Here is a 24,989-nt window from a genome sequence, read left to right as displayed (position 1 = left end):
AATTATTATTATTATTTGTCAAAACAAAACAAAACAAAAGGATTGTGAAGAGCCCCAAAATGAATTCATCAAGCTGGGCGAATAGACAATAATATTGAAAGTACAGTTCAACAGTGAGGCACACTGAGGCAAAAAATATATATTCTAATCTCTACACACTGATGAGGTTTGAACTGACAGTGATTGATGAGGAAAGAGACCTTGGAGTCATGGTGGATACCTTGATGGAAATATTGGCACAGGATGTGGCAGGTATGAAAAAGGTAAAGTCCATGTTATGGATAATCAGGGAAGAGTTTGGGAAAATATACACTCCAAGATCAGAGGAAGCACACATCTGAATACTAGTTGCTGGGGAGTAACCAGCAGGGCATCAGACACCCCCAAGCAAGCACAAACGGCAACCTATTCTATTGGTGGCAACAGAATGCTTCTTTCAAGCCCAATTTCAGCTGGGAAGGGGTGGGGCAGAGTAGGCTACAGGCACCAGGAAACGTCTCTCTGGGCAGTTGTGCACCCCCAGGCAACACGTTGGCAATCCTTGCTTTAATCAATCTCTCAACCTCCTAGCTGCAAGACTGGAGTAAGAAACGCTGACTTGTATTATAGTGTTGCACATCAGAGCACAAGAAGCAGCCTTAGACTTACTGGTCAATCTCAGTATTACCTACCCTGACTGGCAGCTGCTCTCCAGAGTTTCAGACAGTCACATTCCCAGCCCTACCTGGAGATACTGGGGCATTCTGCACTCTGAATCTGTGACCTGCTGCATACACAGAAGATGCTTAACCACTGAGCTACAGCCCTTCCCCTTGTGCTAAGTTTATTATGTGTGTGAAATACTTCGAATGTTCAATAAATATTAATGTTCATTGTGAAACCATATGAAACGCTTTCTTCCAGTGACAGTCAATGTAGAGAGGTTTCCCATCCCTCGTCTCCATGTGCAATGCTTCCTCACCACTTCTTGGCTTCTTTGTGCCAATGGAAACACTTCATGCCATGTTGGTGATGTTCTAGTTTCAAGCTGCTTCAGCCAAATGGGAGGGAAATAATCTGGTGAAAGTGTGAAAAAGCAGTGCACTGTCTGTCCATAGATTCCAAGTCTTGCTAATACTGTACACTTCAGTACCTGCCTGTAATATCTATGCTGTCAGTCTTCTTGTCAGCTGGAAGGATGGTCCTTCAATTAAAATCACAAGCCTGGAAACCAAGAAATATGGGCACTTTTCCCAGCCTAGCAAAGAATCGCCTTGGCTGCATTATTTGCATTACTACTGATATGGCATGGAATCTTTTATCCTTATTTTGCTTTCATTGAACACTGTATCACTCACCGCAATTTAGCAAGGAGCAGGACATGGGATGGGAGTGAAATCAATGCATAGGAAAAAGGCAGCAAGTATACACATCGCATGCAAAGTCAGTGGCAGAGCTCAGAATGAAAAGAATATTAACACGTGTGATTTAATTTTGCCTACAGAGACGCTTTGATTTAGCTTCTCAAGCCATGCAACTTTACAGCAGCCTCACTGACCAATGAGACTACTCTGGAGGATGTGGTTTTAGTGGATCTAGCTTCTGCAGAATTTATAAATTTGATTTATTTGTGGACTTTGCACAAATGATGCTTCAGGTATGTCAGATGGCATTATTATCATGGACCTATAGGAAGATTTGTCAATCTGTATTGATTTACTTAAAATATCTTGCAAATGCCACAAATGTGCACAGAGGTTTTGTGACATGCACCATATCTGAATTAGGATGAACCTCCTCCCTCGGCCTAATTTTCACTTACAACTCAAGAAGGATTTCACCCTGGCTCTCTAAGGGACAAAAGGCAGGTTCATTAATCCACTGCATGCTTCTGCCCCGGGGGATACTGAGACCTTGTTAAATAGAATCTGCACTTGACCAAGGAAGGAGCTGTCGGCACACATGACACAGTTCTGATATTGAAAATGTTAAGCTCATTGACTTCAGTGGGAATAACCGGACATAGGTTGCTTGGAAATTGCAAATCCCTGAACTCACCATGCACACACAAATAAATAAGCAAATAATATAAATATGCTAACGGATACAGTGGCAGAGCACCTGCTTTGCAAGCAGATGATGGCATTTAAATCCTTTGTGTGTCCAGGTAAGGCTCCTATCTGAAACCCTGGGATGCCATAGAGCAGAGATGGAAAACCTGTGGCCCTCCAGATGTTCACAGATTGCAACTCCCACCATCTCTAACCACTGGCCATCTTGTCTGAGACTGACGGGAGCTGGAGTCTAGCCACATCTGGAGGGCCAGGGATTTTCAATCCCTAGTGCAGATCACCTTGAACTAGATGGGTCAACCGTCTGAGTTAGCATAAGCTTCCTATGGCTACCCCACACATTTAAATGGACATATACTGACTCAGTGGATAGGTTGATATTATGGTGACAAATCTCATAGCTAGGGCCAACAACATTCCCCCGCCCAACAGGCCAGATTTGTCTTAGATTTCAGTAAATAAGCGAGACTTCACTTTTAGTCTGTTCTTTCTGGAAACATCTAATGGGCCATAGCTGGCCCAAGACGTTTTGGCACCTGAGGCAAACCACCAAGAAGGAAGGTGTGAGCGTAGATCTACTTCAGGAACAAGGGGGGAGGGAAATAAAGATTGGCATTGGGATCTGTTGCCCCTGCAGATCCTGCAGCCTGAGGCGGTCGCTTTACCATGCCTCATGTGCTGGCCCTGCATGAACCAAAGATGTGCTCTCCCAGAACCTTATTTTGCAAGGAATTTTGTGCACACACAAGGATGCAAAATGTAACTAGCCAAGTTAGATTTAATTTATTGATTTTATTTGGTACGTTTTTGTGCATGATTGTTGTGTTCCCTTAATAAAATTATTTATATTTTGACACTTGGCCTTAATCGTAATAGGAAAATTATCTTAACAATATTTTGTTAAGTTCTGTCTCCTCTGGCCCTAAACTCAAAGCATCTCTCTTTATTTCCCCTGGAACTGAGCTAAAGAGAGGGGAAATAGATGGACGGGTTAGGGTGTGACAGGAAAGTCATCCTGTCTGTTGGTAGCCCCTGTTAAGTCTTCTTTTTGGGGAGGACCACTTAAAACGAATTTCCCCTCCAGATTTAAATATTTGAATTTAACTGAATAGGTCTCTGCCATCACATCTACTTTGTGCTTTATGCAAAGGAGGCATGTCTACTTCATAGGAGCTTTCCCCTGACTTCAGAAATATATTAGTGTAGTCTTATAGTGGGATAAGTCTTTTGATCATCAGTACCAGAAGAAACAGACGAGCCTTTCCCTCAGTCCAGTGCCAGGGATCTTTCACGGGATCCCATGCACCAGTGGAGCACAGAATTGGGCTGTTAGATTTTAGCTTCTCTTTCATCACATTTTCAGACTGGAAATTAGTTATGCATTTTAAAGAACCAATTTGTTCTTGCAAATGAATAATAGATGGGCCCAACATGAAATGTGCCAGGTTTGTGAGCACATGTTGTTTAGATGGGAATGCTTAACAGACACGCGCGCGCGCACACACACACACACAGTGATAACATAGTTTAAAAGGGCCATGTTGTGCAAGAAGAGCAGGCTTTCTGCAGTTAATGTGTAATGCGGGCTCACCCAACTTATGCTGTATCAGCCAAATGTGGCTTAATAAATGTCCTGCTTTTTCTGCCTGCATAAAAAACACCCTGAACATTTACTGAGCTGAGGGTGTCCCCCCCTAAACTACAACTCCATTGACATGCCTACTGCATAACTGGAGATAGAAGCATGGGCACACATGCATCAACACTTGCACACTTACTATTGCAAACACTAGTGGAAGGCCCATACAAATAAACTGCCACATTAAGTGTGAAGCAATTCTAAATTGATCAGAATTTGGAGGAGAGGGTAACAAGAGAAAAAGGGGAAATTATTACCTTCCCCAGTGTAACCCTCTTCTAAAATAAAAATGCATTTCTCTTGCTGTCAAAACCAACTTAAATATAAAAAATGGGCAAAGACAAGGGTTTTCAAATACATTCCTTACCCAGAGAAGCTGCAATTCTAAAAATAGCTCTGAGGAATATGCATAATGCCTTCACTATTTAGTAATTAGCAATTGGCCCTGCACACATCATGCTATATAAATGCTAAGCACATCATTGTCATCGTATTGCAAGTGCTTAGCTTTGTCTGGATCACACATATTATCCATTACAGATTTTTCACTCTACGAGGAAGAAGCAATTGGCAATTTTGCAACTGTCCACTGTTCTCCAGTGCACTGAATTCAAGTAGGCATCTATACACTCAAATCTGTAATAACCAGGGAGACACTTTCAGGATGGGACAGGATTCGTCACATGCTGACAGGTTCCATCTATGGCTCACCGACAGACCAGAAGGCTTCCTTCATTTAAAATATACCATGTTGATGGTGTGGATTGTTACAATCCTTTGCAAGAATGAAATGCTGCACAGGTCCACAAGCTTTTGCAAAAACACAAGACCCAAGGTTTCCCCATAACTCTCACTCAGAATGGATAGAGGGCCAAAACTGGGTTTGGTGGATCACACTAACTGTGACAAAAAGGGAACTCTCAAGGAGAAAAATAATGAACTAATGGATCATGTCTGTTAAGCACATCATTGCCAGCTCTATTGAGAAGAAAGCAACCACAACAGCCCGCTGTCAAAAAGACAAGATTTTCTCAGTTTTTAGTATGGCTTTCTTTTAACAACAATCCCTTTTAAGGCTGTTTTTAGCATATATTTAAACTCACAGCAACCCACTGTTGGCTGATGCAGGTTGCAGTGCCACAAGAAATGAACAGCAGTGCTGTCTGCCTATGAGAAAGCATGCCATGTTATAATATTCAACTACCTCAGAATGTCAACTTACTTGTGTGTGCTAGATGGGACATATCTTCAGCTGACCCAAAATTACACAGGTTGTGTAATAGGTTTAAAGCAGGGTTTCTGAAAACCCTGCAGAACCTGCCAACTGAAAATTCTGCAGTGGGAGACTGCTAAACAAAGTGCAAGTAATAAATGAAAGGATAGATCAAAATGCTTAATTGGTTCCTTTGGGTCAATGCTGTATTTGCATGTCTCTCTGGATGCATCATCATCTTTTTATAGCAGGGATGAAGAAGCTGTGGCCCTCCAGATGTTACTGGACTCCAACTCCCATCAGCCCCAGCCAGCATGGCCAATGGGCAGGGGTGATGGGAGTTGTGGCTCAGCAGCATCTGCAGAGTCCTGGGTTAGCTACCCCTGCTTTACAATGTGGATGAGTATATTTATATTTCCCCTGAAGGGACCCAAGTGAAATGTGAGGTGTTGTGGTTAAAAGCAGTTCAGGCGAGAAAGGGAGGCTGCAGACTAAACTGCAGGATTGCGAAAGGGAAAGGTGAAGCGTTTTGCATCCAGGCTAAGCCAACATCCCACTGTTACAGAAAAGGTCTATTATAGCAACCGAATCATAGCAGGCTTCAAACTGCACAGTTCAAACAAAAGCACACCACGTTCCCAGATCTCTGACTTGGCATGGTGAAATCACGACTGCTTCAAGTGCATACTTACACCCCCATCCTACCAATATTTCAAGAGGCACCCGGGGCCATGAAAATTAGACCTCGCATCCTAGTTAAAAGCTGGGTGCCTTTTAGTTCATCCTTTCCAACTGTTCCCTGGCAACTCTTATCATCCCTTTGGCTTCTTTTCACCACAACTACTGCTGGATCAGGGTGTGCTGAATTTTTCAACTTTCAACTTCCAAAAATGAGGGGTTCTAAAAAGTTGTGACAGGACTTGGGATTCAAAAGATATTTTGGTTAAATTAATATAGTTTTGCTTCATAAGTGAAATGTGTGTAAAATTGCATAGAAATAATTAAAAATGGCTGCCAAGCATTTGCAGTTATATTATTATTATTATTATTATTATTATTATTAGGCATTATCTGACATCTTCATAAGGTAAAATTAAAATTCTTTGGTTTTCTGAAAACATTTTCTATGCTTTTTAATCAAACGTAGCTTTACCAAACTAAATGTTGTCCGAAGTAACAGCAGATTTGAATTCCTCACACCCAAAACATATTTTTAAGACCCCTCACTGAATAAATTTGCAAAAATTCTTTCAACGCCTAAAATGACACACTCATGGCTGCCTCATAGCCTGACCGTACTGTGGCTTCTGAGGAAGAGATTAAGAACAATAACTTAACAATAGTTATCAGGCAAATCCTCAGCACATTGTCTAGAAGAGGAAAATTAAAAAATGCACACACAAACTCAGTCTGCACTTATGTACAAACCAAGCACTGGGTGCTTCCTCCCTGCCCCCCATGGCTGGTAAAGGAAACCTACATTTTATCTGCTTACTTGAGAGCAACATTGTTTGAGAGAGCAATATATGGTATTCTAGCGATGTTTTGGGCACACCTGATGTAATTATTGCCACAAGTCCTATTATTCTTATTCCAGTTGTGGCTTTATAAAGGTGACTGGCACGGCCTCATTTGCATGCCTGGTTCCAGCAGCCTGTCACATATCTGTAGCATGCAATGAAAGCTACCTATTAATATTTCTTCTCCACATGCTCCCTAAAGACACCTGTCTTCTAAATTACACCTTGCAATTGCCTTCCTCCCATGCTGATCCTGTAAGCAAAATTCAACAATTTGTCAACCGAGCTGGAAAGCAGCACCTTGCAATAATGACCAGCTGAGCTGAGCTGCATTTAGATCTAAGGGAAGCAGAACCCAGCGTTAGAAACTGAGATATGAAAGCTAGGAGCTAAATGGTACCTTAAACCTAAGTTATGTGCACAACAATGGAATGTCTAGGTGTAGTTTTTTTATAACAATAATAAAAATCTGAAAATGAATTAACTGTTCATTTTTCACATGGTCTAGTCCTCTACGCACTCCTCCAATATTCTTAAGACGGTGCCTTCCCCGGTCTTCAGAGAGTGGCTGGAAGTGGGGAGGCAGAAAAAGGTCCTCCTTTCCTTCCACCCTGCAGTTTTAATCTGAAATCTTAGGCATAGTACTGTGCCCAGAACTCAGAAACTGCTCATGAAATTCCCTGTTTCAAAATGTGCCTAGAACAAGGGGAGTTTTGAACACTGGCAAAGCCCTCAGTGTGGTCACCGCAAAGGTAACACGGGGGTCAAGAGATAAACTGCATGGTAATTTTTTCAAAAGGAGGATCACTTTTAAAAATGAAAATAAAAGGAAGAGGAAGGCTAGAAATCTCACTCTGTTTACCTTTAGTTTTAGATTTACATACAGTTGTACAGACACAATAAAGCCTGTAGCCATTGGGGGGGGTGTAGATAAATATATATACATATAATACCTGCAAAAGACCATGGCAGAATGCTCTCCCCAATGTTGCCTGTTGTCAGTCTTTGTCTCTTCCCTGCACAAATCCTGATTCTTCCCTATCATCCTATCCCCAAATCCTGACCCTCAACCTCCCTCTATTCCTCTCCCTCTGCCCATCTGACACCTTTCTCCCTTCCTCCAATTCACACACTTTCTTCACTCTTCCTTCTTTCCCCCTTCTCTCTTATGCATGCACTGTTGGCTGCAAGCCTTGATTAAACTATAGTAAGTTTTCCACATTTCAGCGGAACATGCTACATGGTCAGAGGAGAATGTTATTTGGTCTGCATTTTAAAGGAAAATTGACCTAATATTTAACTCCCGTAGCCTGATTATTTTTTGAATTTTACACTTTTCCCAATTTTGCAGCAACAAATCTCAACTCAAACAATGTACCAAAATATGTAAATGACAACTACTACCAAATATTTTGGGATAAAATATGTTTAGAATGGCTACCAGTAGATAAAATACACATTTTTTTAAAGGTTGTATCAGAATCTCTATTTTTTTTAAAAAAGACAAAAAACTGTCACAGATGGTTTGAAGATGAACGAACGAACACAGGCTAAATTGACCCAGATCAGAAACAGACTAATTTCTCCATCCCTGTGTAGAGGCTGCAGCCTAGCACCCAGATCTTCAATGCATTTCTTGGGACACTAGTCTTACTGAAATCAATGGTGTCTTTAGGATTATAGCTTTATCTGATAAGCTAATGAAAACAGGAACAAACCAAAGCTGCTTTATACAGAGACAGACCACTGGGCCATTCAGCTCACTACTGTCTACACTGATTAGCAGTGGCTCCTACCAGGAGATGCTGGGGATTGAACATGGGGCCTTCTGCACGTAAACCAGATGCTCTACAGTGGAACTACAGTCCTTTCCCTGGGTGATACTATCAATACCACACATGAGAGTTGTGTCCCAATGGCATCTTCCCACACAGCTCTGGCAACTCTGTATATGCAAGGTCACCGCATTATCCATTTGGAAACTTGTACCAGAAACACAGAATTCTCTGAACTCTCAATATAACTCTATACTCTAAGGGGTAAGAATATGAACTCAAACGGCGGTCTACTGCAGCACCCATTCTTTTTATCACAGCAACCCCCAGTAAACCACTTTACCTACAGAAAATGCTTTGGAGAAATATGCTTGCCACCCTCTTCTGTCATTTCTTAACTCAGGCAATACTAGTTCCAGGTGTTTTTGTTGTCCTTCATATTCCCCTTCTTTACTCTCTTGCAAAGACCTTAAGACTCTCCCACCCCATTTCTCCAATGCAGTTACCAGAGGGAAGCAGTCCACAATTTACCTAGCTAAACTGAGAGGGAAGGAAGACATTTCCTTCATACTGAATGGCTACAGCTGACGAAAATAGTTTCAAGTTTTACTTTGTATTGTTTGTTTTTCTAATTGTTTGTAAGCTACCGAGAGAACTTTAGGTTATGGCGTATCATACAAATGCCATAAGGTCAGTCAGTAAAGAAGGTCTTGGGCACATGTAGAACTTTTTATAAGGTGCTCAGGGTTTGCCTCACTTCTGAGTAAACATTTGTCTGCAGGCTAAAGGCAGGTGGGGGACTGAGACAAGTACAGTTGTAAAATGCACTTTAAGGACACAACAAACCAACCATTCAAGAGGTGCAAACTTGAGGTTCAAGCAAGCGGTGCCTTCTCAGAACAGGGCTCTCTTCTGATTGGATGGCAACTCCAGCCAGATTCACGCAGCAAAGGATACTAAAACTTTGATTGGTTATTTCAAAGTTCCACAAGTTTATCCTCAAGTCATCCGCTGACATGTAAGTTTCATAGTCACTGTTCACAGATATGGAGTTGATGTGATATGTGTGTGCATTTGCGAATACTCTCCTGGGAGTTGCCTCCACCATTAAGTCCATGGGCCTTAGCACGGGTACCTGTCAAGACAAGAAACAAAAGGGGTTAATCAATGAGAAAAAATAGTCTATCATCAAAGAAAATATCATATACTGCAAACACTTTTCTGTAAGCAACAGATATGGTTATTAGAACTGGGTTCTTATGCTGGGTTAGAAGAACAGCAACATTAAGAATTTGAACTTGCTTTTTCCTCCTACTCCCCCTTCCCCTTTCCTCATGTGTCATCTCTTTTTAGATTGTGAGACTAAGGACCGGGACCATCTTAGTACTGGTTTTTGTAAGATGTTTGAGAGCCTTTGTGACTAAAGGGTGAAGTACAAATCCCACAAATAAATAAATATTAAGGTTCGTAGAGATTCCATGCCCTGTGAGCAACCTTTATTTCCTTCTTCCCATCACGTAGAAGAACTGGGGTGGGTATAACAACATAACACAAAAGCACATGGCATAAGTTTCCCCACTCCAATGCTTCTTAAGTATACTCCAATAAGATATCAGTCAATGAACCTTCAACTATATAAGGAAACTTTAATAGAAAGGTGTCAGCCAATGGCAGCCAATGCCAATGCAGTATTTCCTCCAGCAATTTCATTACTGTGCATTATTGTCTGTATGCTGCCTGGGGAGATTTCCCATGGCTGTGGAGGTGGAGACGGGGATATGACAGCCAGGATCAAGTGACACTAGAACATAGGAACTGCCAGCTCAGAGTCTGAGATTAATGTGATGAGCCTGCTTTCTAATTCAGCCTGACACATTCAATGATGCATCGTTTGCTGTTGAAGGACTTGGCGCAGCCATCTGGGGACATGGCCCAGCATTTTGCCCAGAGACTGCAGGGAGAAAGCAGCCATTGAGGCTGTCAAGAGAAACGTGATGATTTTCAGAAGTTAAAGGGTTCTATGGTCATATCAGATTTCCCTAGAAACAAACAAACATCAAAATTAAGGGCTTTGCCATAAGATTTTTACTTAGCCCTGTGAAGTTAAGTGGGAAAGGTGTGTTTTATTTGGTTTTCTTACTACTGTTCACTCAAAAAAACAAAACCCAGAGTTTCCCACAATTAGGAAGAATCAATCAATCAATGAGTAGGGTGGACAAATTGGCTCAACCGCAGTAATCACAGTGGTAAATGAGCCAGTCCACAAGTACAGTTTATATTGGCATCTTTGTTATGCATTTACTCTACATAAGAATAATCAGAATTCTACAAGGGAGGGCATGTTACTGGGAACAGAAAATCTAAATGGTCCAACAGGTGCAAAGGACATTGGACACTGAGGTCCAGCTCTGAGGGCCTTCTGGCAGTTCCCTCACTGCGAGAAGTGAGGTTACAGGGAACCAGGCAGAGGGCCTTCTTCGTAGTGGCGCCCACCCTGTGGAATACCCTCCCATCAGATGTCAAGGAAATAAACAACTATCTGACTTTTAGAAAACATCTAAAGGCAGCCCTGTTTAGGGAAGTTTTTTATGTCTTATGTTTTATTGTTTTTAATTATTATTATTATTATCATCAATTATGTTGGGAGCTGTTCAGAATGGCTGGGGAAACCAGATGGATGGGGTATAAATAACAAATTATTATTATAAAGTGTGTAGTCAGGATTAGATGGTGTTTCCTGGTCTTTATGAGACCATGGTAATGTTTAACAAGCAACCAACCAATACGCCTGATGGTCAAAACCACCATCCATTTGTTGTAGCTGGGAGTGTATAATTGGTCCCATCTTCCAGTTGTGGTGTTCAAATATTCTAAAATATATTCAAGACTTCATAAATGAAGGCCCAGTCCACTCTAGCATAATGCAAGGAAATGCATCCTAGGGTGGGAAAGGGATGGAGCTATGCAGAAAGAGGTGGGGATGGGGAGGGTATCAGAGCTCACAAATGGGATGCAATGGGAGCAGCAACAATAGTTCATTCATGCATCTGCCCTATTTACACCTAAAAATTGGCAGGGTAGGAGTGTTACATTTTTACAACAAAATGTACATGTGGGTGAGTGGAACTAGACCTTGCCCTACAAACCGTGATACGCGAATGGCAGGGTGATGTCTTCTTATCTGCATCAGGAAAACACCATGATCAGCATGATCAGCAATTTTATGCGCCCTGATTTTCTCCTTTATGCGCCCTGATTTCTAAGCCCCCATCCACCCATTACCTATTCCCTTCCATTCTGAAACTGCACTGAAGAGAACGTGCGAAATGGATCTCAGACCTGTCTAGTCCATGATGGTCACAAGTAAATGGATGCTTTTAAGATAGCAATTAAAACTTAGCACATAGCTCTTTTACTATTAGGTTTCTACTTGAGCCACCCTTCTCTTAACTAGTACAGTCACGACGTTCTTAACCAACACAGACAGCTCCTTAAATATATTCTTTATTCAATTACAAGAGTAACCTGGGGGCAGTATCTATATGCCCATTATGAAAGGGTAATTCAGTGTAACAAACCAAATCAAGACCCTACACAGGCTGTCAAATAAAATAAACCAACTAACAATTTAAATTATTTTGTGTTTTCAGAAGGGGGAATGAAAATGCCAATCTTTCGTTTTCGTGTGTGTGTGTGTGTGTGTGTGTGTGTGTGTAATATATATAGATAGATAGATAGATAGATAGACAGATAGATATAGATATATATATAGATATAGTGATGAAGCACAAAATACTACTTCCATGCAGATGGCATGCGAGTGATCACATGCCTCCACATGCAGTTTCCAACCCCTTTCTTCTCATCTGGTGAGGATTTTTCCTCCTTCCAAAGTTAATGGAGCACTAATCCTCTTTTGCACTGTAAAATTCGCTTTCTGCCACGGTTCAGTGGTGGGTGTGGTTCAGAAGGCAAGGGGATATGGCCTTCCTCTTTGTGCCTATCAGAATTGCATTTCTTCAGGCAGCAATTAACCCCAAATTGAAAGCATCCCAGGAAAGAAAGAGGGAATCGCATCAGGATAACTGCTGTTGTTCTTTTTAGAGCTAAGCTGAAATTTCCCAGAAGACATTTTTCCTGAGAAATTGTGAGGGCGCCCCTTTTCTCCCTCACTTCCTAGTACACAAAACCTACTTCACAAATTCCCTTATTTTTTATAGTAGCTATTTTTTCCACAACCCCACCCCATCTTAGGTCCAGGACACACTGTGGAGGATTCAAAATAGTGGCCAGGCTGCTAACACAGTTGCTTCTGCTGCTACTCATAGCAGCAGCCACACCCTCCCAAAAACTGTTGGGGGGGGGGGGTGGAATGAAAGAAACTGTGATACTGGCACCCTACCCTCACAAAAATGTTGCAGCAGGGGAAAATGTTCCCCAGGGGAAATTTTTTGAAATTCCTTCCCCCACCCCATCCCACCCTGCTCCACATAGGATGGAGAATTTTGAAAGGCCATTTGTGTACAAACTCTAGCTGTTTTAATACAGTGATACCTCTGATCCGTTCTGGAGGCCCATTCGCAACATGGAAAGAGCGCAACCCACAGCGGTGCGTCTGTGCATGTGCATTCCCCGCTTCTGCGCATGCGTGTGACGTCATATTGCACTTCTGCACATGTGTGAGCAGCGAAACCTGGAAGTAACCCTTTCCGGTACTTCCGGGTCACTGCAGGACATAACCTGAAAGAACGTAACATGAAGCGGATGTAATATGAGGTATGACTGTACTTTTTGTCTGAGTTTTGTCTGAGTTTTTAAAACACGTTCCTTGAGGGGGGCTATATTCCCAGTTGAAACAAATGCTTAGTCAGACATGCTTTGTCCTTGTACTTTATAGAGAGAGACTCGCTTTCAGTATTCAAAAGTAGTCCTCTCAAATCACTGCGGTGTAAAAAGCATAGTTAGCAGAAAGGAAGAATCGCAAGGTGAATGTGCTGCTCTGCATGGAGGAATCTGCTCACAATATCTGCTGTGCGACTTTGGCCCAGTCATCTAATTTGTGTTTCCTTTTTCTGTTTTATACATAACACTTATGACTCCGTGTGGCTTTTCTGTGAGATGTAGCAGTATTTTCCTCTGAAACGCTGTATCCTGCATTTTAAAACTGAGTGATGTAAATGCAGTATGAGAATGACAACAGAGAAAGAGAAAAGCCCAGTGAACTTCAAAGCTGCTTCTCAAATCTCACTAGGTTCGTGGGCCTTCTCTTGAAACTACCCGGTTTTATGTGCTGTCACGTTTAACCCACCTCTAAATGTATTTTTACACGTTGGAATAACATGTGAGAGTGCATTCTTTTTTTAACCATGTGGCAATAGATGTAGACATTGATCTGAATGCCATCAGATGCCGTTGATCAAGCTCCTATTGAGCTTTATCTTGACCCCATTAACATGAGTAGAGAGAGCCCAATTTATTCCTGTGCAGTCATGAACTCAGCAAGCCTATGTGGCTCAGGGTACAGCAGCTGATACCCCCTCCTGTCATGTTCAACAGAACCATTTTATTAAATTATTAAAACATCACCTGCCTAGACAGAATATCTGGGCAGCATTGGGGGTGTGTGAATGCTGTGAGATAGTGAGCGCCAACTTCAAATGGAGCTCTAGGTGCTAAGCCTTCCTCTTCTATGTCTTTTCCTCCCCTCCTCTTTCTCTTTCTCTTTCTAGAAGGCATTGCCTATGCTGTCAACAGTAGGAATAACCGGCCAGTGCTGCCTGGGGATTAATATTTTGCAGACAGAATATTCATCAAGGACCATTATCATGGTAGGCTTACAATTTCACGCTCCCTGTGCCTTTGCCTTATTGGGCCATTCCTATGAAGTGAGAGGAGACACCTTCCTGCATAAAGATAAACTTGCAATCTAATTACAAGCCTCTGCTTCCCCCAGGCATTCTCCTTCCTTCTAAACTCACACATTCAACCCTAGTGTCATTTCTTTCCCTGTCTTTTGTTGCTTGCTGTTTCCCTCTGCAAGTCCTCCACATCAGAAATACTATAATCATAGAAGTGAACAAAATACGTGAACAGGCTTATTGCTGTCACCAATTTGTCTGATGGTATCCAACCAACTGTTACCCAGGTGAAAGGGAGGGAAATGATCAGATGGGAAAGACTCATGGAGAAGGGCTTTGCATCCACAAGATTCCCGGTTTAATCCCTGGCATCTCCAGGTAGGACTGAGGGACACTCTTGCCTGAAACCCTGGAGAGCAGTGCAGAGACAATTATGAGCTAATTGGAGCATTGCTTTGACTCAATATAAGGCAGTTTCTGGTTCCTATATACCAGTGATGGCAAACCTTTTAGAGACCGAGTGCCCAAACTGCAACCCAAAACCCACTTATTTATCGCAAGTGCCAACATGGCAATTTAACCTGTATACCTCATTTTTTTCTGTGTGTTTCAGTTTCTTCTTTATGACTGCTATTGATATAAATAATCCTTCATAAAAGGTACTGCATTACATTCTTCATTAAATTATCTTTCCATTGATATATAATTTTATGGTATAACTCAGTGCTTTTTTCTATTTAAAAAAATGTGACTCTCATTGTGACTCAAGAAATCACCACCAGAGAAAAATAAATACAGTTCAAACTGGGGAAAATAAATACAGCAAATTTCTTCTCCCATTAAATTCACAAAATGTTTAGGGGTATGCTTCCTCCTGCATCCCCACAGAAAAAAAAAGCACTGGTATTACTCCAAAACAAAGTGGTATTATGAGCCATCAAACCTCGGAAATACATTTTTTCCAGAAGGTCCCACAATTTTGGCCACTAGTGTACACTGGAGGGCTGTACTAAGAACCACCCTCTCCTTAATATGAGATAATAATGATTGTCTGCGTGTGCACATACAAATAAATATAAATAAATAAATAAACGCAGCCAGATGGGTATAATTTATTATTATTATTATTATTATTGCCGTTTCTTTGGCTGCTGTTTGATCGCAGCCTCCATGGAATGAATTTCTCTGTTGGCTTCCATGGGAAAGCCCAGCGAACATGTAAACCCGGCAGCCCCTTCTTAGGTTACCATCTTTATATGCTTACTGACCTGGGAGTTAAGCCCTGCTGAACTCAAGGTGGCTTACTCCAGAGTAGGAAAAACAGACTGGCGGGAGGCCTGGCACATCAAAAGTCAATGCCTGTTCAGCTGCCAGGCCCTGGTGCCACAGGCTTTGGGTGTGCACAAGCTCTCCTCTCCTCCTCCCCTACCCCCAGCACAGAAGCTACGGCCCTGCTGGGGCGACGGCATGCGTGCCCACAGAGAGGGCTCTGAGTGCCCTCTTTGGCACATGAGCCATAGGTTTGCCACCACTGCTATATACCTATGTGATCTCTCCACACCCTCAAGGTTCCAACAAAATGGCAGCAGCAGTCTGAGAAAACACACTGTTGATTATTAAGTGTGCTCTTGTAGATCTGGACCATCACTTTTGGCACCTGCTGTTTTTGTGTGTGTTTTAATTTCAAGACTTATACAGCATTTCCTCTGTAGATATGCAGCTTGCTGCAACCTTCCCTCTAAATCTTTACCCCTTATGTGTACAACCACTTATGCAAACTGAAAAGGGCAGAGCCTGGACAGCTCACTTGGTTAGGTTGCAGGTTCAATCCCTGTATGGGACAGCTGCACATTCCTGCATTGCAGGGGGTTGGACTAGATGATCCTCAGGGTCCCTTTGAAAACATTGAAGGAAATGAAAGCTGCAGCAAACATAAGCCAGCTCTCTCTCTCTCTCTCTCCACACCCTCTCTCTCCACACCCTCCCCCCCCCCCGCCCCGGGATTCCACAGAAGCATGCACAGCCTGTCTCCATTTTATCCATACAACAACAACCCTGTCAGATAGGATAGGCTCAAACAGAATTCCTGGTCCAAGGTCATTCAGTAAGCTGTGTGAAGATCTGAACCCTGGTCTTACTACTAGACACTCTAACTACTATGCCACACAGGATCGCTCCCCATGTTATGATGGAAGGAAGGCACAGCAGGATGCTGGACTGAGGAAGCCCATGGAACAATAGCGGAATGGAACAAGGGCATTCTGCTGAAGCCCTATTTGGGAATCAACAAAGCTAAAGTGTGTGTGGTGAGCTGTGCAGCTAAGAGATCAGCAAGCATTCAGAGTCAGCATGCTCATGTTGAACCAAGTCAAGTTTTACAACTCTACTTAGCAGCAAGCTGAAGCACTCCTATGCTCAGTTTATCACATAAACACACCTGGAGCCTGCCCCTTGAGCCACTTTCAACTGCAAAGTTCTGGTTGTCTTGAACTCACGTGGCTTCCTCATTTTGTTAATTCAACTAGGACAACAACCACCACCTTTTATAGTTTGAATATCATGAACTGACTGGTGATGGGGAGGAGGAAGAGGATCCCGGTGAGGGGTGTAGCTGGGGCTGGAACACACCAGGGAAAGCAGGGGGTGGGGATGGAAGTACTCACAAGGTGACGGAGGATGGCGAGGGGATGGAGGTCAATGTACAGCAACCAGAGCAGCAGGATCCATCACCAGAGCCAGAGGGACCCCTGTCTCCATGAATATGGAAGGTTCTGAAGTGTAGGGAGTAGCAGGAGTGGTGCTCTAGGAGGCTGAGGCAGACAAGGGCCCTCAGCTTAGCTCCCTAGCTGGCCAGGTCATAGAATCATAGAATCATAGAGTTGGAAGAGACCACAAGGGCCATTGAGTCCAACCCCCTGCCAAGCAGGAAACACCATCAGAGCATTCCTGACATATGGTTGTCAAGCCTCTGCTTAAAGACCTCCAAAGAAGGAGACTCCACCACACTCCTTGGCAGCAAATTCCACTGTCGAACAGCTCTTACTGTCAGGAAGTTCTTCCTAATGTTTAGGTGGAATCTTCTTTCTTGTAGTTTGGAACCATTGCTCCGTGTCCGCTTCTCTGGAGCAGCAGAAAACAACCTTTCTCCCTCCTCTATGTGACATCCTTTTATATATTTGAACATGGCTATCATATCACCCCTTAACCTCCTCTTCTCCAGGCTAAACATGCCCAGCTCCCTTAGCCGTTCCTCATAAGGCATCGTTTCCAGGCCTTTGACCATTTTGGTTGCCCTCCTCTGGACACGTTCCAGTTTGTCAGTGTCCTTCTTGAACTGTGGTGCCCAGAACTGGACACAGTACTCCAGGTGAGGTCTGACCAGAGCAGAATACAGTGGCACTATTACTTCCCTTGATCTAGATGCTATACTCCTATTGATGCAGCCCAGAATTGCATTGGCTTTTTTAGCTGCCGCGTCACACTGTTGGCTCATGTCAAGTTTGTGGTCAACCAAGACTCCTAGATCCTTTTCACATGTACTGCTCTCAAGCCAGGTGTCACCCATCTTGTATTTGTGCCTCTCATTTTTTTTGCCCAAGTGCAATACTTTACATTTCTCCCTGTTAAAATTCATCTTGTTTGTTTTGGCCCAGTTCTCTAATCTGTCAAGGTCGTTTTGAAGTGTGATCCTGTCCTCTGGGGTGTTAGCCAGGTGAAGCTCGCTAGCTCTTGGAGGTGATGTGAGATTCCTCAGCTGGAGCAGGTGAGGAATGCCTCATCAAGCCCAGATGCTGCAATCAGCATGCAAAGTACACAAGGGAAGCAGAGCTGAAGTGTTGTGTCTGCTCAACTGCCCATGTTGAAGGACTTTGGCTTGGATGCTCCTGGACCTCTATGGGCCTGCACTTCAGGTTTGACTCTCAACGGTATCCTGACTGCTGGACTTCAGACTTGGCTACACGGATTGACCCTGGACTGTGTTTCCTGTCCTTTGGATTTTGGACTGTGCTCTTTGCTTGTATGGCTTGACCCCTGGACTTGGCATACCAACTTGCTGCCAGTAGGCCAGGGGTTCAGGACAAAGGAGGATCCAATCATGGGCCAATAAAATAATGCATATCTATTCTTCCATTTATAGATCAGTTCATTTCTAGGTCAGAAAGAAATAAAGGGAGAGATGGAGTTAAAAGCAGATTGGAGTATATTGAGGCTGTGGGACAAGGAAAGGAGTGCATAGCTTGTGTTTACATGGAAACAGCCACCTGAGCTTGGTTGATAGATTGAGTCTTCCAATATGCCCTTTTCAAACTGCAGCCACAGTTGCCAAGCACACAGGAAAGGTGGTGAAACTGAGCAGAAGAGGGAGCGTTGTTTGCTTTAATGAAGGTGCTTAGTGGTTCTTGACAGACCAGCCAGCAGAGTCCTGTTGAGCTTTTCAATTACCACTGCACTACAGAGCATGCTCTTGGCACACTGAACTGCCCCAGCACCAGAGCACATGCAGATATTCGCCCACAGCTGATAAAATAAAAACCGATTGTAAAGAAAGGAAGGACAGCAGTATTTTGCTGTTTTCGTCACAAACTGGCCTTTTGCAATACAGTCTACGGAGATGCAATTTAAAGGGGAAGTTGGAAAACCGGCACAGCTCTGGCTTCCTTGCTCTGAATCAACTTACACATTCAGTCCACGTTCCCCCTGGGTTATTCAAGAGCAAGGTGGGCATGGCTCACTGACAAAGTTCGGTGAATATTACAGAGGGGAAAGCCAGGTATAGCCACCTCTTCATTCCCTAACTTTGAAACTGATTAATGAGGATAAAATGTTCATTATGCCCACGAGTCACAGTTTTTGCCTGCCAAATGTATGCAAGTGGCCTTGTCCTGCACATCATTTGCAGTTAAAAGCTGTGATTGTTCCATGTGCACATGCTATGCAAGCATGTTACATGTGTATATTTGTCTTTGTACCTGGGAACTGGTTCAAATGATTCTGTCTTTTGGTATCACGGTCATTATTGTGTGCATTCATGAACGTGTGTTCATGTAGTGTTACCCACTACATTAAGGTGAACATAGTTTTTATAACAAACTTAACCCAGGTATGCAATCATATTGCCTGGTAAAATCCCTCCCCCTAAAATTTCACATCTTCTGTTCAAAGGCTGTTCCCTAGCTTTTCTAGAAATACATTTTACTGAAAATGGTGTAGCAGTGATGGTTAACACCATATATTCAAAACAAAATAAAAAAATTCCTTCCAGTAGCACCTTAAAGACCAACTAAGTTAGTTCTTGGTATGAGCTTTCGTGTGCATGCACACTTCTTCAGATACACTGAAACAGAAGTCACCAGACCCTTCTATATAGTGAGAAGGTGGGGAGGGGTATTACTCAGAAGGGTGTAATACCCTTCTGAGTAATACCCTTGTAATACCCTTCTGAGTAATACCCCTCCCCACCTTCTCACTATATAGAAGGGTCTGGTGACTTCTGTTTCAGTGTATCTGAAGAAGTGTGCATGCACACGAAAGCTCATATCAAGAACTAACTTAGTTGGTCTTTAAGGTGCTACTGGAAGGAATTTTTTAATTTTGTTTTGACTATGGCAGACCAACACGGCTACCTATATTCAAGATACAGAATAGCATTACAAGGCTCTCTGAGTAGGGAAGTGTTTTAGACATTTATGATAATTGCAATCGCGAATGGAAGCCGGCCATTTGGCACGGAGCCTTGTTAATTTGGGATATTTGATAAGTTTTGCAACTTGTTCTTATACACATCGGACCAAACTGACACTTTCAAGCAAGAGAGCAGCTTTTGGTTTTTGAACGGGGGTGGGGGCACCTTATTTTGTTCTTATGTTTGACTCACCCCTTTTTTTATTACAGAGATGTGGCATACCTAGGCTTCCTTGCGCTGTTGGCAAGAAGCTGTATTAGCACCACCACCTATCCCTTGCACCCTTGGCTGGCTGTGGGGGGTCTAGGCACCCCAGAAAGCTAGTGTGCCTTGCCTCGCTGCCCAGAGTAGTGGAGGAGTGGCCCAGGGAGCAGACGGGCTCCTGGCCACTCTGTGCCAGAGTGGAGAGGTATGATTTTCATGCCTCCCCTCAGACCTGTGCTCTTAGTGGGGGCCAACCTGGCCAACCTGGCCAACCCCTGGATGCACCTCAAAATCTGAATGTCACCTGGACATCTCCGAGAAGCCCTGCACATATACAAATATCAATTCACTTCTCGAACCAGTGATGGCTGCTAATGAGTCCCATCAGTGCACAAGGGTTTCTGCTTTTGCAACAGGGCCTTTCCTGCCTTTTCTCTCTCCATGCCCCTCATGTGTCCCTGAAATTGGCTCAGGGATGTTGGAAGAACCCCCAGAACAGCATGGGGAAGGGACTGTTCCACCAGGCAGGCTGCAGGGCTTGCGCTGACAAGATGTTCACCACAGGACAATGCTCAATTCCTGACACAGGTTCTAAACCACATTGGTCTATCATTTAGATTAGATTAATTAATCCAAAACAAAGTGCGATAGATGCATTTTGCCCCACCCCCCAAGTTATTTTGTAGACAGGCTGAGGCAAGGAGCTGGTCTCTGATAAAATATCTAAGAGAAGGTTCAAATATATTCTCTCTCTCTCTCTCTCTCTGCACTGCTGAAAGAACAAAATTCGGTAGAGTCCCTTTTAGAACTGTAAAATGCATGTGAGGGATTGCTGGACTGAAAATGCCCTTAAGACTGCACACAAATAATTTATGCATTAGGAAGAAACATGGAAGTGATCACCCAAATGCATTCTGAGGTGATAAAATCCTGTGTCAAAACCCTGCCACCGTATATGATCCAGAAGCCATGGGCTGCCCCCACCATTTTGTTGCTGACCCACATTCCACTTCAAGGCAGGCAGAATTTATGCTCTTCCCTATTAAATAGAATATTGTATTCGGATTCCCTTTTCCACACACCAAATACTGCAAGCAATTACGCAGCTCAGGCATTGTACTTCTCTTCTTGGACTCCCTGCAGTGTTTCAGAGCCTCTCAAAAACATCAACCAAAGTCCTCACATTTCTTGAAGAGAAGCTTTCACGAAAAACTCTCGACTGTCATGAATTTTCAAAAGGGCCCTTTTCCCTTTGGTTTGATGTCCTTAGCCTCTTGCGTTCCTTTTCTCTTTGACATCTCTGAAGCCTTCCCACACAGATGTTCAGTAGCACAGGCTAATCTCTGAGCCCGGCAGTTCAGACCATCAAGAAAGGAAAGTACAAAGGTGCTGCCAGCGATGGAAATAGGAAGAGCTAGCATTTGTTTCTATTAGTTTTTAACTTAATTAAAACAGAAAGCTGAAGTAATCGCTGTAAGAAACTGCTTTAATGTAAGTATAAAAGAAGACCCAAATGAACCTTAGAGAATAATAGGGTTGCTTTTTTAAAAAAAAAGTGTACATGACATAACACTGTGTAGGCAGCCGGCTGCTGAAAGAGAATGAGAGAAATCGCTGCTGTGTGGGGCAAAAAAAGAGGTGGAATGGCTAAATGTTAGGCTTCAGCAAGAGTCAGACAAAAGGAGAAGGGAGTTGGCTGTCTAGGCAACTGGGACAGAATTTCATGTATGATCCAAAATAGGTGTGGGGAGGGATGGAGGGTTCATGAAGATCCAAGGTAAGAGATCAAAGACATGGAGGAGAGGCTTAGGCACTGAACTCACACCAGAAACAAGGTTATCAGATTGATCAGCAAGCTCTGAGGTTTTATTAGGCAATAGTGAACATGGATTGGCCTCTGGTGTCAGCTGACTGAGTGTTCAGGAAAGGTGGTAGTGCAGCCTAGATAGCACTGAGCTTACCCTGCCAGGTATGCAGCAGAAAACAAATCACTGGTGGTTCAGGGAGTAACATATAGGAGCCCTGGTTCAATACCTTACGCTAATGGAGGGAGATGTCCCTGTGCAATGACGGGAAGGTGGCTAAAGAAGAAAGGGGTCAATAAGAATGCACAGTGCATGTGGCACCTTGAACATTTCCCCTGGAAATGCCCCGTGCCCCTTTTTATGGCATCTGCATGATGTAGCCCATCCCACTGGCACTGTCCCTCAGCCTAGAGGCACTAGACACCTCACAAGCACATACACACTCCTTCCCATGTTCTGCAACTCAGTAAAAAAGCAGCGCAATCTCCCTTGGCCCTTCCCTCACTTATGAACGCCTACTGAATTAGCACACATTCACAGAATTAAATTGGTATGTTAAGAAGCTCAGTGGAATGGATCTGTAGAGAAACACACAGCCGGCTTTCAACTAAACCTCCACTTTGATCTCCTTGTGATGACCTGGTAAATGCATACTGAACTGTAAGCTGGGGCCATATGACAGCAGTCTAGTAGTTTAGATATTTGGGAATGGATTCATTCAACCCACTTTCCCCACATGTTAGGTTTGGTTGTGTGCATTGGGCTTTGGCTGCTAAAGAAAACATGGCTTACCTGCCTAAAGGCTGGGAACCTCATCCTCCCAGTTCAGGCATCCTGAGTCATCACCTCTTCTCCTACAAACTGTCTACAATCTGTAGACTGTACACCAGCCACCTTGGCATGCTGTGTCCTGCTGCTTTTCACGTCCATGGCCTCTTCCACCTCCCTTTGCTCTTAAAAGGTTTTAAAATCTGAAATATTTTTCAGTTACCTTCAGTATTGCTCGTGATGCTTCCCAAAGCAGTCCATGGACAACTTTGTTCTACTTTCCCCCAGAAATCTAACATATCAAGCCACTGTTCACTGTGCCCCAGCTACCTACTGATAAAGTAAATGCCACACTACAGGTGTTTGCTTTCAGTGTGCTGCCTGCCTCTTCTGTTATGCATCCATATAAGATGACGACTCTGGAGTCTTGGGCAAATGGAGTAGCTACGCTTTACGTGAGCCTACTGAAAACACAACCTCTTTTCCAGCCAAGACTACATTTAGACACTGTGAGGCAATGGTGGTCCTGAAGCTCTTTTTAAAGCATGATCCAGGCAGCAATACCACCTCTTAAGACAGTGGGTCTCTTTAATCCCAAATCACAATATATTAATAAAAATATGCATTTTAAAAGGTGGAAACCAGATAATTTAGAATAGAAAATAAGTGGCAGACCAAGTAAGAGCAGAAATCTCTAGCAAATGTGGATTGAGGAAACAGAAAGTCTAAATAATATCACCTCTAAAAGTATCATACTGACACACGGCACATTCCTGCTATTTGCTTAGAATAGTTATATATAATGTTTACTGTGCCCCTTTCCATGTTTTAAAATTTCAGTGGTAGGTAGCAGTTGAGACCATTCCACCTCGACAGCTATAGATTTATGGACTGCTTAGCAATTCAGTACCTAAAAGGCATGATTCTTTCAAGTGATACCACTGATATATCTCTCCTATCCCCTGCCCCCCAAAAGAGCCAGCAGACGGAAACTCATCTGCCAGATTGATAGTTTCCTCTCGTTTCACTAATCAGGGAGAATTATGCAAAAGCACAATTGTGTTATCAAATGCAAAGTCATAGCAATCTAATTCCACTTGATAATTCTGTTGGGCACATTGTTTTTACAGTATGCCTAGACACAGATACCGACGGTGTAATTGCTGTGGAAAATCAGATGAATAGGAGAAAAATTCCAGGAGGTCAGTTCTGGTCATCGAAGCTCCAAGCTGAGTTTACAAATATTAAATGGATGAATAATGAGCCTGTAGCAGAGAAAAGATCCAGCTCGTGACCAGGGCAAGAGCAAATAAAAAATGCAAAGAGGCAATAAAAGCCTCTTTTTCTCCCTTCTTTTTCCCCCTTAAATAAGAATTTCACAGTCATAACTCTTATTCATACTGGTACAATGTGCTTCTTTATTTTGCAGAAGGAGTGCAGCTGGAAGTGAATATCAGCATGTAAAATCATACATATGAAAGGACTCTATCTCAATGCCTCTGTTAAAAAACAAACCAATGGATATTTGGGCCGTTTCCCCCAGTAATGTTAATGTCTAAACTGTACCACAAAATAAGCACACATACTATATACATACACTGAAAAAGATAGAGCTACCTGGGTTATTTCACCCGAGAGATGAAAATAGCATGGACTGTATGCTTTTTAGTGGGTGGAAACCCACTAGAGCCAAAGAGTTGACCCGCTTTCCCACTCCTATCTTCCACTGCATTCTATAAAGAAGAAAAACTGGACCTGAGATCCTATCTAGAATCTTTAAAATGTATCTATGTATTGTATGATTAACTCTCTCAGTGTCTCAATCTTTTCCTTAGCTTTTACAATGAGAAAACCTGCCTAGAGTCCACAAATTGCACCTAATATATATGAGAATGCAAAGTAACAGACTTGCTAGCATTAACACTAAGCCAAACTATGGCTGAAGGCGAACGGGCAAGCGGGCAGGTACACAGAGCAAAAAATGACACCCATTTTGCTCTTCTCCCAGTCCTGCAGCTGCTGTTGCTGCACTACCAGGAGCCGGCTTATGCCACTTAGCCTTATGCCCCAAATCAGGCTTGCAGCTTCACTCACTCTAAACAAACCACGAACTGTAGCCATAAGGTTTATCCTCAGCTTATGACTCATGGTTTGTTTTAGGGAGACAAACCCTGAGGCTTTGCCTATATGGACTGTTGAAGGGCTAGACTCAATACTTTCTAGCTGGATTTCCCAATAATGAACCCTCTCTAGAGGTTTATTATCCCCCCTTTTGCAATTATCACTTAGAGTTGTTCCAGCCTCCTGAAATGTCTTTACAAGCTGTGTTTTCAATTCACCATTGAATAGGGCTCAGGGGGAGTTTGACACCAAATCTGACATTACACTCACTAACTTCAGTTCATTAATTTATTCCAAATTTTGTCCCTGTGGTACTAAGGGCTGCTATCAGACTTTGTCTCTGTGGTATTCG

The 24,989-nt window shown here is 43.0% G+C and overlaps 1 protein-coding gene across 5 annotated transcripts in view; it reads right to left on the bottom strand.

Moving 5' to 3' along the window:
- The window catches only part of PPP2R2B (protein phosphatase 2 regulatory subunit Bbeta), a 254,498-nt gene that overhangs the window by 31,660 nt on the left and 197,849 nt on the right, over nt 1–24,989 (bottom strand). For all 5 annotated transcript variants that reach the window (XM_081852123.1, XM_081852125.1, XM_081852126.1 and 2 more), the window contains one exon: nt 9,156–9,333. In XM_081852123.1, the coding sequence (XP_081708249.1) occupies nt 9,156–9,333 (178 nt within the window). The remainder of the gene's footprint in view (nt 1–9,155; nt 9,334–24,989) is intronic.

The sequence above is a fragment of the Podarcis erhardii genome (genome assembly GCF_964252035.2).
Source record: "Podarcis erhardii genome assembly, chromosome: 2".
In the NCBI taxonomy this organism is placed as follows: domain Eukaryota; kingdom Metazoa; phylum Chordata; class Lepidosauria; order Squamata; family Lacertidae; genus Podarcis; species Podarcis erhardii.
Note: the sequence above shows the minus strand (reverse complement) of the source record. Positions and strands in the feature narration are given on the sequence as shown.